Below are 12,846 nucleotides of genomic sequence, written 5' to 3' on the forward strand. Positions count from 1 at the left end.
GGTAGTTAAAAGCTGCGCGATAGTTATTGTCGTTATATCTGCGGTTGTTCGGGGTCCCTTGCTCATTAAAGAATTCCCCTCAAGGCATCGCTATTTAAATTATTACGTTGTTATTAAGGCGGATAAGCCTTTTATATGCCTTTGGTTTSAAACTGGCTCGAATTTCCCCCACTTGTTAATGAAGCCCTGCGGTTTTATCACGGCTTTAAGCTGGTGATTTCTTTCCACAACAAGAGCGGGGAAAGAAAACCTAAATAAAATCTTACAATAAGCAGTGAAAGGGGTGTTTGTTTTTGCCTAGTCTATGAGATTATCTGGAGAAAACGTGGAAGAGACGCTTAGATAAACACTGTCAGCGAATAACATATTAATTAWGCAATAATTTTCTAAATTAAAGCTCAAACGAAATGGAAAAAGATCAAGAGAAAAAAAAGGTAGGTCTATGGTTTTTCATCCGTTTATTTAATCTTAGATTATTCCTTTACTGTGTGACATACTGGAATAATTTACATCGAAATAGAGGGGATATAGCCTATATTATTAAAACCTTTTCATGCAGACCGAAATCCCACTATTTTACCCATGCCTTCGTTTTTATACCTGTTTTTTTCTATATCTGAAATGGGTAGGGATACAAAAACACCTAATTGATTCCTGCATTTTCACAGACCCTGTAACCAAAATACCAGGTATCAGGTCTGTGTGAACGATTCTATACTTTTTTGCAGGGAAATTCATTAACACCTCCAGTGTTTAATACCTCTCTGATTTGAAATGCAAACAGGCTCCATGTATAAACAACACCCCCCCCCMCCCACCCACCTCCCCTACCAATTTACCGGTTACCCACTGATATGTATAAAAGGGATATACCATACAAGAAAGTGGTAAATAAGGGGCTGTTTGAAAGGGAGTCATATTAACATGGCCTTATATATATTTTTTTATAGGTTGCATAATATACCACATATTCTGTCTGAAATGGGTATGCTATGGTATTCTATGGAAACACAAATCAAAAGGCTCAACTACATTGTTCAAAAATATGTGTTTTAATAAATAAGTTTAAAAAAATGTACATTGGACAGAGTTGAAAGACTTGCTTATAAGTCAAATCTGGAAAAATCCATGCAGTGTACTTCAAGAACGTATTCTAAATTGCATTGGTCCCTTTACAAACGGAATATACATACAGGTAGGCCTATGTACAATACGAAACATTTATATATACTTCTATTTTGAGATTTTACAGACAGAACGAAATAGAATTTCCCCCAAAAGATAAAAGATGGTTTTTCCTACTATCATCACCATTCCGACATTAAAACAACGTGATAATGCGCCAGCAGTAGACGCGAGAAGCGTCTTACAACACTGTCTGAGTATGCAACTTTTCAGGGTTATCTTCACTCCTTCTCACACTGTTCCAAGTGTTAGGTAATTGCACTCAAAGCACTCCAGGAGAGTTGTGCGCCACATTATGCCTCTTGACCATGTTTCTGAGGTTCGTGGGTTCTTCAATAGATCCTTTGGGTGTCTTCATACTTTGTAGAAGTAAACAGTCTATCAGGGGAAGAAAGAAAACATAAAAATGTTAGCGCCAATTACCAATATTACAGATTGGTAATTGGTAAGCCACGTTATCAAGCAATAGGATTATTACYAATACATTACATGCATAGCTTTATTGCGCTTAATTCCTGAAAGAGATTGTATAGGCTAGCCATGACACAGTGCGTTGCCTATTGGCCTTAAGGGTGGCACACCATCACTGGCATGGGAAGTCATTCATTAAACAATGATTTGGCCCTGAGTGAAACCATATGTCAACAACGGAAAGGGATTTCATTTTAAATGTGATGCATAAGCCACAGTGGCCTATCTAATTGCATCACTGGAAAATATATGAGCAGGCCAAACAGACTTCAGGGGATATGAGCACCTGTCTGTTTTAAGAGGTTTTCATTTATATGGATGAGTGAATATTGAAATATTTATGCGGTCATATTATTCATAATGTAGCCTATGTAAATGCACATTTCTAAATTCATAGTAGGCTAATATTAAGATTACATTTCCTTTCTGTAATTTACGAGGCAAAGCTAAAATGCAGCAATTATATTTGTTGGCCTATTAGATTTAAGATGGTCGTTTTGTTTCTTGAATTCGTTTAGTAAATATTAGTAGACTACAATTTGATATTCAGATATTTTGGGGTTAAATACATTTGGATTTGTTTGGTTTAGTTTAAGAAGAACCAGCTATGCTGATTACATTATCAAATAGCGCAATGCACGTGTCACTAGTATCATTACGAGTAGACTAATATAGGCCTCATGATTTCAGCCGCATACTTTGTCGAGATGTATTTGATAATGTCTTTTAACGATAACAAATTCATTTTAAGACGAGTTTTCTCACTTGCTTTTCTTTGCCACTCCACACAGACTAATGAAACCCAAAACAGCATTGACAGCAGAATTGGATACGGAAAAGACGTCCGGTTTAGTTCGAGAAAGGCCACCTTTAAATGTAGAGTGCGCAAATCACCATAGTGTAGTTTATTTGTCCTCTTTACAGAAGATCTGTTTTATACGAGTGGGCGGTCTGTAAACTTCATGGTACCAGTCCATGGGAACTAAACAAACCAAAATCGGGCTTTATTTAACTGGAAATGTTTCTTTCACGGAATAAATGTTTAACTCCTGTTCCAAGACATCAGTAACCTACTTAAAATTGGTGGGCTACTATTCAGAGCATAAATACTATATTGTTCAATAGCTAATCTGTTAAAAAGATGTAGGCATATTAAGAATTTTCCCAATTTTTTTGGTAGCAGCCTACATTTGTTTTAACATATTGGCCTATGCAAATTGCAAGACTTTCCATTGTACAAAACTGTACATTAGAATTAGACTAGGCTACTACAATTAAATTAGGCCTAAGCCAATGGCACTAGACAAGAAAACAAATGCACTATCAGATGGTTTTGTGGCATGCATAAATGAGTTTCAATGGCTTGCTTCACAGCTCAAAGACGCACAACGGTTGGGTAACGCTGTGAAATGATAAGGGGAGTAGAAACTCTCAAAAGACCGTAGCCATACCCAGTATACCCACTATGCCCAATGCGCTCGCATCTATAATAAAACGCTGGTTTGAACTCTCCGGCCCAAGTCGAGTGTTGCTATTCCTGCGGACTCCATACAGGAAAGCGCTCCATTGTGAATGTGAATTGCCCGTGGTAGGCTGTTCAAGGCTGCTGCGTTTTGATGCGGCCTACCCCTCTATCTGCCATAGGCCTCAGAGGCCTCGCATCTTAAAAAGTCGTTATGAACGAACAAGGATTAAATGCAAGACTGACATTTCACTGCAGAGTTTAATGTGTTTTCGAGCTGTCATTGCCACTCACAAGCAAGAAAACCCCCCTGACGTTTCAACCATTTCACTCCCCCAGTGTCAGTGAAGCGTATTTTATAGTCGTCTTTGGTTGCTACCTCAGTGTTTGGCAAGTAAAACATGTTCCAAAAACATTATTTTGGCTACATTCAGAACACCAAGTTCCCACGTCTATAATCAAACAGCAGCCATATTCTCATTGTAAAATAAGTGTTCAACGACCCTCACTAACATTTCAGAAGGCCCATTTTCCTCTTCTCACTTAGCAGTGGTGTTGTCAGGCAATGCTGATGGAGAACTTGTCTAACTGTGCATTAACCTGGCTCGTGCTCAGGTCATCCACATGCGCTTCGGCGCGCCAGACCCCAAGTGCGCGCGTACTGGTGAAATGTTTGCAGATGCCATGGCATAGATGTTAAAGAATGTTATTTGTATACGGCTACCCAGATGACTATCATGAACATTCACTGAGTAATTGGATAAGCTACACTTATTTAATTCACTATAGTAAAAGGGGAAATTGTTTCGCTTTCAGATCATTTGTGCAATAGTTGACCTGACGCGGACTTTTTGCTAAAGCCACAACATATTTTTTCAGGATCATTAATAACCTTCAAACTATGTCAGGTTCTTATGTTTGCCCTAAGATGCTCTACTCTTATGTTCACGGCCTTTATGCATAATAGCCTACGAATACTACTAATAATTGCGGACTAACAAAATGTTTTGTTTCGTATTTTCGCATGAGAGGTAACGCTGAAAGTACGACCTACCGCTTTGGCATTGAGTGAAGGGCTTTGGATGCTAATGAGATGCAGACATTGACCACGCGCCCTCCATCCGCCACACCGAGAAAGCGTAACTGAGTCTCTCGTGCGCAACATAGCTGCAGCTCGACATCTTGTTGTCCATCTCGTCGCTTTGTAGCACCTGATAGAGGAAGTCTATGTATCTGGAGGCCAGTTTTAGTGTCTGGATCTTGCTCAGTTTATCCGAGGGTAGCGTGGGGATGATTTTGCGTAAAGACGAGAAGGCTTCGTTGAGCGACTGTGTCCTTTGCCTCTCCCTGACGTTGGCCAGGCACCGCTGGTTCTGCAACTCCTCGTAGGACTGAGTGCTGCTGCTCGGACTCGTTTTTTTGCCCCGTTTCACGTTACCCGGACAGCTGTCCTCGCTCGACTTTTTACTGTGTCTCCTTTTCCTTCCAAATCGTTTCTGTTGCCTGTCCAACTCATCCTCACTGGTCAGTAGGCTATCCATTGGGGAGACGGGAGAACTTAAGCCCTCTTCCATTTCTCGTTTAAAGAAATGCAAGGATAGAAATGAAAAAACGGTCTCCACTTTTGAAGCTGTGGTTACAAAATGTATCAGAATATGCCGACAACGACAGAAAGTCGTTTTAAAGAATGTCTTACTCTACGACTATTATTGTCTCAACGTTTTTGGAGTAGGATACTTTCAAACCTACGCTTGAGGTAGTCCTTCTCTCGCAGGAAGTTTTTCCCCAATTTTTGGGGGGGAAACTTTATCCCAGTTTCAGATGCTAAATAGTTGTCTAGTGAAGAGGGAGGCACTATCGGGCTCTGATTGGCCAGCTAATAAACAGGAGGGAACAGTCTTATGTTACACTCCATAGCTATATTATAGCAGCCCTGGACCTTAGAACAGAATCATGTCAAAACAATCAAATATCAATGACAAAAGTAACAATAGACCTATTATTATTTGTAATAATTCATGTTCTAGCCTACCTCTTCCTATAATTGGTATGAAATAGACTATAACTAATAGACCCTTTTTAAAAAATCAACAAATATAGCATGATTATTAGGCCTTTGATAAATGCATGATTCATATTATGAAAAGTGTGTTGTTTTATAATTTGATAATCATAAACAATACCCATTTCATTCCGTATTGACTATTTTAGTACAATAGCGACATCTTCATGATGAATATAATACATGATAAATATAAGCCTATGTAATAACCAAAATATAAATAGGATGGGCCTATATGTCATCTGAAAAATATGTATAGTTGCGGTCTCTCTACTATGCGTTTTAGTAGGCCTAATAGCTTACTGTACATGTTTATAAAATTAAATTCATATTTTATTCTAGTCTATAAATTCAGTAAACATTTTGTTAGTGAGCGTAGGTTTAACATACCGTATTGTAATACATAAAAACGACCTACCCTATGCAGACGGGGATATATATACTCTTGTTCCCTAATCTAATCAAAAGTCGGTATGCTTTCCCAGTTTTCATAATATGGAAGTCAAACAGGAAGAAAGCTTAAACTAACCGAAAAGTTCTCATGTTTCTCTGGATGCCTCCAGCATGCGTTTTGTCAAAGTTCCACCTCTTGATGTGTGATGTCATGTTTTCTACACATGACAGTGCGCAGTTGGCTCATTTTAACGGACCCATTCTCCAACAGTGTGTGATTTCTCGAATTATCTGCTACCAAAATGCTCCGTTTTTCCAGAGTCAGCTGACGTCTACTTTTAACATTGGAGTAAAATCCCACTGTGTATGTGTTTTACCTTTATCTAAAATAATCTGTAGTATTTAGATAGAATTAATGGAAATCCTTCCTCGTAGTTAAATACTGGCATGGGTTAAATTCATTGGAAGAATATGTGAAGGAATGTAATAAATAACAAGTGAGAAACTACACCCAGGTGGAAGATTTTATTTGGTGCAATTTTATTCTTATAAATGCTATGAACTCAAATACTGTACCTCGATATCTGGTTTAAATTAACTTTATAAACAACACTTGAAAATGCGTTTTACACATCCGGGTAGACCAATATAAGCCTACTGTCAAAATAGTTACAGTGTCTTCAGAAAGTATTCAGATCCCTTGACTTATTCCACATGTTGATGTGTTACAGCCTGAATTCAGCTTTTCACACCTGGATTGTACAATATTTGAAAATTGTTATTTTAAAAATTCTACAAGCTCTGTCAAGTTGGTTGTTGATCATTGCTATTCAGCCATTTTCAAGTCTTGTAATAGATTTKCAAGCCAATTTAAGTCAAAACTGTAACTAGGCCACTCGGGAACATTCAATGTCTTCTTGGTAAGCAACTCCAGTGTATATTTGGCCTTGTGCTTTATGTTATTGTTCTGCTGAAAGGTGAATTCATCTCCCAGTGTCTGTTGGAAAGCAGACTGAACCAGGTTTTCCTCTARGATTTTGCCTGTGCCTAGCTCTATTACGTTTCTTTTCATCCTAAAAAACTCCCTAGTCCTTGCAGATGACAAACATACCCATAACAGGATGCAGCTACCACTATGCTTGAAAATATGAAGAGTGGTACTCATTGATGTGTTGTGTTGGATTTGCCCCTAACATAATGCTTTGTATTCAGAACACAAAGTGAATTTCTTTGCCACATTTTTTTGCAGTTTTACTTTAGTGCCTTATTGCAAACAGGATGCATGTTTTGGAATATATTTATTCTGTACATGCTTCCTTCCTTTCACTCTATCAATTAGGTTAGTATTGTGGAGTAACTACAATGTTGTTGATCCATCCTCAGTTTTCTCTAATCACAGCCATTACACTCTGTAACTGTTTTAAAGTCACCATTGGCCTCATTGGGAACTCCCTGAGTGGTTTCCTTCCTCTCTGGCCTTCTGAGTTAGGAAGGACGCCTGTATCTTTGTAGTGACTGGGTGTATTGATACACCATCCAAAGTGTAATTAATAACTTCACCATGCTCAAAGGGATATTCAGTGTATGCCTCATTGTTTTTAACCCATCTACCATACCAATTATGTGCTCTTCTTTGTTCTTTGTGGTTGAATCTGTTTGAAATTCACTGCTCAACTGAGGGACCTTAYACATAATTATATCTGTGGGATACAGAGATGAGGTTGTCATTCAAAAGTCATGTCAAACACTATTATTTCACAGAGTGAGTCCATGCAAAGTATTATGTGACTTGTTAAGCAAACGTTTACTCATGAACTTATTTAGGCTTGCTATAACAAAGGGGTTGAATATTTATTGACTCAAGACATTTCAGATTTTCATTTTTAATCATTTCTAAACATTTCTAAAAACATAATTCCACTAGTGACACAACATCTCAATTTAATCCGTTTTAAATTCAGGCTGTAACACAACAAAATGCGGAAAAAGTCAAGGGGTTTGAGTACGTTCTAAAGGCACTGTATATAGGTTTACACATGTTTACATATATTATAACCTACAAATATGTAGGACTAATGCATTTACTGTAGGCTTATTTGTTACTTTAGCTTACTGAAAATAAGCGGAACTCAGATGTATTTTTGCAGTGAGCAATTTTAGAAGTTGCACAATTATTTGAACACATGTACATGGTCCTGGTGTGAGGACATATTCTGGCAGACCCTCACAGGTTCCTGCCTGTACAGCCATCTCAGTGCCGGGTCTGGTGTATCTCTTTGACTGGGATGGTAATATTGCATGTCACACAGCTTTTACCCGCATCCAGAGTCCCCAAAACCGTCTGGAAAGTCTCAGAAGAGGTAGAAGTTTGGTCACTAGTAATTGAAGCTGAGGATATCTTGGGTTTAAAGAAATATGTAATATTTTACATGTTTAATCCACATTCTTAACAGTCTAGAAAAAGGAATAAACCATCAACAGACATGGCAGCACTTAAAAGACCAACAACCACACACGCACGCGCACACACACTTCCCCCTGATTACACCCCCAAGACCCTTTGCTCCACGTCTGCAGGTTAATGCTGGAGGGCAGTTTGGCCAGGGGAGTGGGGTCAGAGATGGAGTGTAAGAAGTTGATCTTCCACAGTGTCTGTGCTATGCAATATGGTCCTGGGCCAAATCTAATTTTCTTCACCATGCAACCTTTCCAGTAAGAATAATACGATGTTTCACTCAATTCAAGCACAGTTTAGGCTACTAGTACAACAAATACTCATTTTATGTGGGCATTTTGTCTCAATTATGACCCAAGTCAATATGTAAACACACATTTCCAGACAAATAGGTTATTCAAGTACATTATTCTGCACYATTTCATTAGCTTATACTTCATGTTGTAAAACACTTGTTAGATTGATGCCTATCCTGCTGAGCGTGAGGGTTGATTCTCTCCTGTTCACCTGTAAGTACAACATGCTTTGGGAATTGTATCCCTACAAGCATGGTATCTCAGTTTTCAGACATATCCCTCTCACGATTAACTAGAAAACTTTTTCATTTCTCAGATCATGAAGATTTACATAGATATCCACAGGTTACACCCTTTGAACTCATCACTGATTGTTGTTTCAGATCTAATGAATGAAAGGAAATTGACAATTTCAATAAAAACAGCGGTTGTGGAAAAAATCTGAGCGAGTCCCAGACAGAATCCATATGGCCTGTAGTCATGAGCCATGCCTTCCTTCAGAATCCCAGGGGATTAACAGGTAGAGCATCCTGCACATGTATTCCATGCAGGGCCCAACCAGAGGAGAAGGGGTAATTTAGGATACTTCTGGCCCCAGCGCCCTGGCACGAAGCATAGGAGCCACAGCTTGTCAGAGAGGGAGAAAGAGAGAGAGAGTGTGTCTGTGTGTGTGTGTCTGCATGCGCGTGTGTGCTTGTCTGCATGCGTGTGTGTGTGTGTGTGTGTGTGTGTGTGTGTGTGAGATGACCCGCATCAGATCAAAGATGAGCTCAGGGCCGTATTTCACCCTGGCAGAATGACGCATTCATATCTCCCTGACACCTCCAAACCAGCTCCACATGGGCCCGGCCTCCCCTTAATAAGCCTAGATCTTTTCTACAGAGGCCTGTCACATCAATCGACACACATCCTCCGCATGCAGCATGCTGACTTCAGATCAGGGTAATAAATAGAGAACGAGTGGCCGGGGGAGAGGTGGGAAAGAGAAAAGAAAAATATGACCCGGCATGTGCGGCATCAGTCAATGCTTTTATGAAGCGTCTGCCTAAAAAGGCAAATCGATGGGCGCCGGTTCGGCCCCTGCAGATCTGACAAAGGTTAGGGAACTGTTACGAAAGGTTATGAATGAGATTAGTTGTTGGGRCGCTCGTTCTGTGATGAGTTGAATTTTACTGTCCATGTGCATGCCAGAAATGGTTAACTCTGGGTTTGGACCGCAAACCTTACAAGTTATACCCCAAAGGCTCCAGGGCAAGTGGATCTAAAGTGTAGTCAGATGAGGGCCCAGTGTGTGTGTATGTGTGTGTGTGTGTGTGTGCACGCCGGGTGCATGCACGAGTGTGTATGTGTCACGGTGTGTGAGAGAGCATGTGTTTCATACCAAGATGAACAAAAGGTCTTCAGCAGAGAAAGCTCCAGCTGGTTTTCATTAGTAGCACTGCCTGTGTCTATTACTAACAGTGCAATCACTGTTACTACTAGTGTTGCTTCTTCCATGACCAATTTCCGTTAGCATGCCAATACCTATTGCTCTGCAATTGGAATTGATATTGCTTGTATTTTCAAACTTGTAATTCCTAGTACCACCATTGCCCTGAAACACACAGATGCCACTGCTTTAGCTCTTAAACACCATTTTCTACATTGCATACAGAATTGCTAACCTTATATCAGCTCTTTAATTTAAAGTTCCAGTGGTGTCAAAAACGTGATGTCCCGTGTTTTATATATGCTGAACAAAAATATAAAATGCAACAAGCAGCAATTTCAAAGATTTTACTGAGTTACAGTTCATATAAGGAAATCAGTCAATTGAAATGAATAAATTAGGCCCTAATCTACAGATTTCACATGACTGGGAATACAGATATGCATTGATTGCGGCCTGTGGAATGTTGTCCCACTCCTCTTTAATGGCCGTGCGAAGTTGCTGGATATTGGCGGGAACCGGAACACACTGTCTTGCACGTCGATCCAGAGCATCCCAAACATGCTCAATGGGTGACATGTCTGGTGAGTATGCAGGCCATGGAAGAAGTGGGACATTTTCAGCTTTCAGGAATTGTGCACAGATCCTTGCGACATGAGGCTGTGCATTATCATGCTGAAACATGAGGTGATGGCGGCAGATGAATGACAAACCATGACGTGACCTCAGGATCACGTCATGGTATCTCTGTGCATTAAAATTGATCAATTGCAATTGCGTTTGTTGTCCGTAGCTTATACCTGCCCATACCGTAACCCCACCGCCACCATAAGGTACTCTGTTCATAACATTCACGTCAGCAAACCGTTCGCCCACACGACGCCATACACGTGGTCTGCGGTTTTGAGGCCGGTTGGACATACTGCCAAATTCTTTAAAATGAAACTGGAGGCTGCTTGTGGTAGAGACTTCTTATGGCTGAGATCAGCTGAGATCCCGTTAACGGGATCAACTTGACAAAAGCCAGTGAAAGTGCAGGGCGCCAAATTCAAACAACAGAAATCTCATAATTAAAATTCCTCAAACATACAAGTATTTTACACCATTTTAAAGATACACTTGTTGTTAATCCCACCACAGTGTCCGATTTCAAAAAGGCTTTACGACGAAAGAACACCATCTGATTATGTTAGGTCAGTACCTAGTCACAGAAAAACACAGCCATTTTTCCAGCCAAAGAGAGGAGTCACAAAAAGCAGAAATAGAGATAAAATTAATCACTAACCTTTGATRATCTTCATCAGATGACACTCATAGGACTTCATGTTACACAATACATGTATGTTTTGTTTGATAAAGTTCATATTTATATCCAAAAATCTTAGTTTACATTGGCGCGTTATGTTCAGTAATGTTTTGCCTCCAAAACATCCAGTGATTTTGCAGAGAGACCAATTCAATTTACAGAAATACTCATCATAAATGTTAATGAAAATACAAGTGTTATGCTTTTGATAAACTTTAGATCCACTTCTCCTTAATGCAACCGCTGTGTCAGGTTTCAAAAGAACTTTACGGAAAAAGCACACCACGCAATAATCTGAGTACGGCGCTCAGACACAAAACAAGCCATACCCGCCATGTTGTGGAGTCAACAGAAGTCAGAAATAGCATTATAAATATTCACTTACCTTTGATGATCTTCTTCAGAATGCACTCCCAGGAATCCCAGTTCCACAATAAATGTTTGTTTTGTTCGATAAAGTCCATAATTTATGTCCAAATACCTCCTTTTTGTTCGCGGGTTTAGTTCAAAAATCTAACTTCACGACGCGCAGGCACACTTAGTCCAGACGAAAAGTCAAAAAATTCCATTACAGTTCGTAGAAACATGTCAAACGATGTATAGAATCAATCTTTAGGATGTTTTTAACATAAATCTTCAATAATGTTTCAACCGGAGAATTCCTTTGTCTTTAGAAAGGCGAAGGAACGCAGCTACCTCTCACGGGGGCGCACCTGAGTGAGCTCATGGCACTCTGCCAGACACCTGGTTGAAACAACTCTCATTCCCTCATCCTTCACAGTAGCCTGAAACAAGGTTCTAAAGACTGTTGACATCTAGTGGAAGCCTTAGGAAGTGCAATATGAGCCCATAGACACTGTATATTCGATAGGCAATGACTTGAAAAACTACAAACCTCAGATTTCCCACTTCCTGGTTGGATTTTTTCACGGGTTTTTGCCGGCCATATGAGTTCTGTATTCTCACAGACATCATTCAAACAGTTTTAGAAACTTCAGAGTGGTTTCTATCCAAATCTACTAATAATATGCATATCTTAGCTTCTGAGCCTGAGTAGCAGGCAGTTTACTCTGGGCACCTTATTCATCCAAGCTACTCAATACTGCCCCCAGCCATAAGAAGTTAACATTAAATTCCCTGGCAACAGCTCTGGTGGATATTCCTGCAGTCAGCACGCCAATTGCACGTTCCCTCAACTTCAGACATCTGTGACATTCTGTTGTGTGACAAAACTGCACATTTTAAAGTGGTTCCCAGCACAAGGTGGACCTGTGTAATGATCATGCTGTTTATTCAGCTTCTTGATATGCCACACCTGTCAGGTGGATGGATTATCTTGGCAAAGGAGAAATGCTCACTAACAGGGGTGTAAACACATTTGTGCACAACATTTGAGAGAAATAAGCTTTTGTGCGTTTGAAACATTTCTAGGATCTTTTATTTCAGCTCGTGAAACATGGGACCAACACTTTACATGTTGCATGTTGTACCCCTCCCCACTCAGACCACTCCCAGACAGTCCTACCAACATTCTTGCTTGCGAAATTGTCCTTTGCTAAGAAGCTAATTTTGTTTCTTTTTGACAATTTGAATTGAAAGCACTCTAGCTAGGTCTCCATCCAATTGGCGACGGATTTTCATGCGAATAAGTTAAATGAGTTTCCAGCGCATTTTCAACCCTACTGATCTTTTTCTCACACATTTCTTTTGCGTTATATAGCGAGTGTCCCCACTGGTATTGGCATGTGTGCTCTAGCCAACAGCTCACAGACATAGTGCGGGTATAG

The 12,846-nt window shown here is 39.9% G+C and overlaps 1 protein-coding gene across 1 annotated transcript; it reads right to left on the reverse strand.

Moving 5' to 3' along the window:
- Positions 1-1,033: 1,033 nt before the first annotated feature.
- LOC111973722 (twist-related protein 2-like) lies at positions 1,034-4,923 on the reverse strand. Its single transcript, XM_024001114.2, has 2 exons — positions 4,173-4,923; positions 1,034-1,563 (listed from the first exon to the last, which is right to left on the reverse strand). Exon 1 carries the CDS (start codon positions 4,690-4,692, stop codon positions 4,204-4,206), a length of 489 nt encoding a protein of 162 aa, XP_023856882.1. The 5' UTR covers positions 4,693-4,923; the 3' UTR covers positions 1,034-1,563; positions 4,173-4,203.
- Positions 4,924-12,846: the final 7,923 nt, after the last annotated feature.

Source organism: Salvelinus sp. IW2-2015, linkage group LG2, assembly GCF_002910315.2.
Source record: "Salvelinus sp. IW2-2015 linkage group LG2, ASM291031v2, whole genome shotgun sequence".
In the NCBI taxonomy this organism is placed as follows: Eukaryota; Metazoa; Chordata; class Actinopteri; order Salmoniformes; family Salmonidae; genus Salvelinus; species Salvelinus sp. IW2-2015.

Excerpts from the sequence above, each read along its gene's own strand:
- LOC111973722 (XM_024001114.2), bottom strand. The coding sequence starts at position 4,692 with ATGGAAGAGGGCTTAAGTTCTCCCGTCTCCCCAATGGATAGCCTACTG.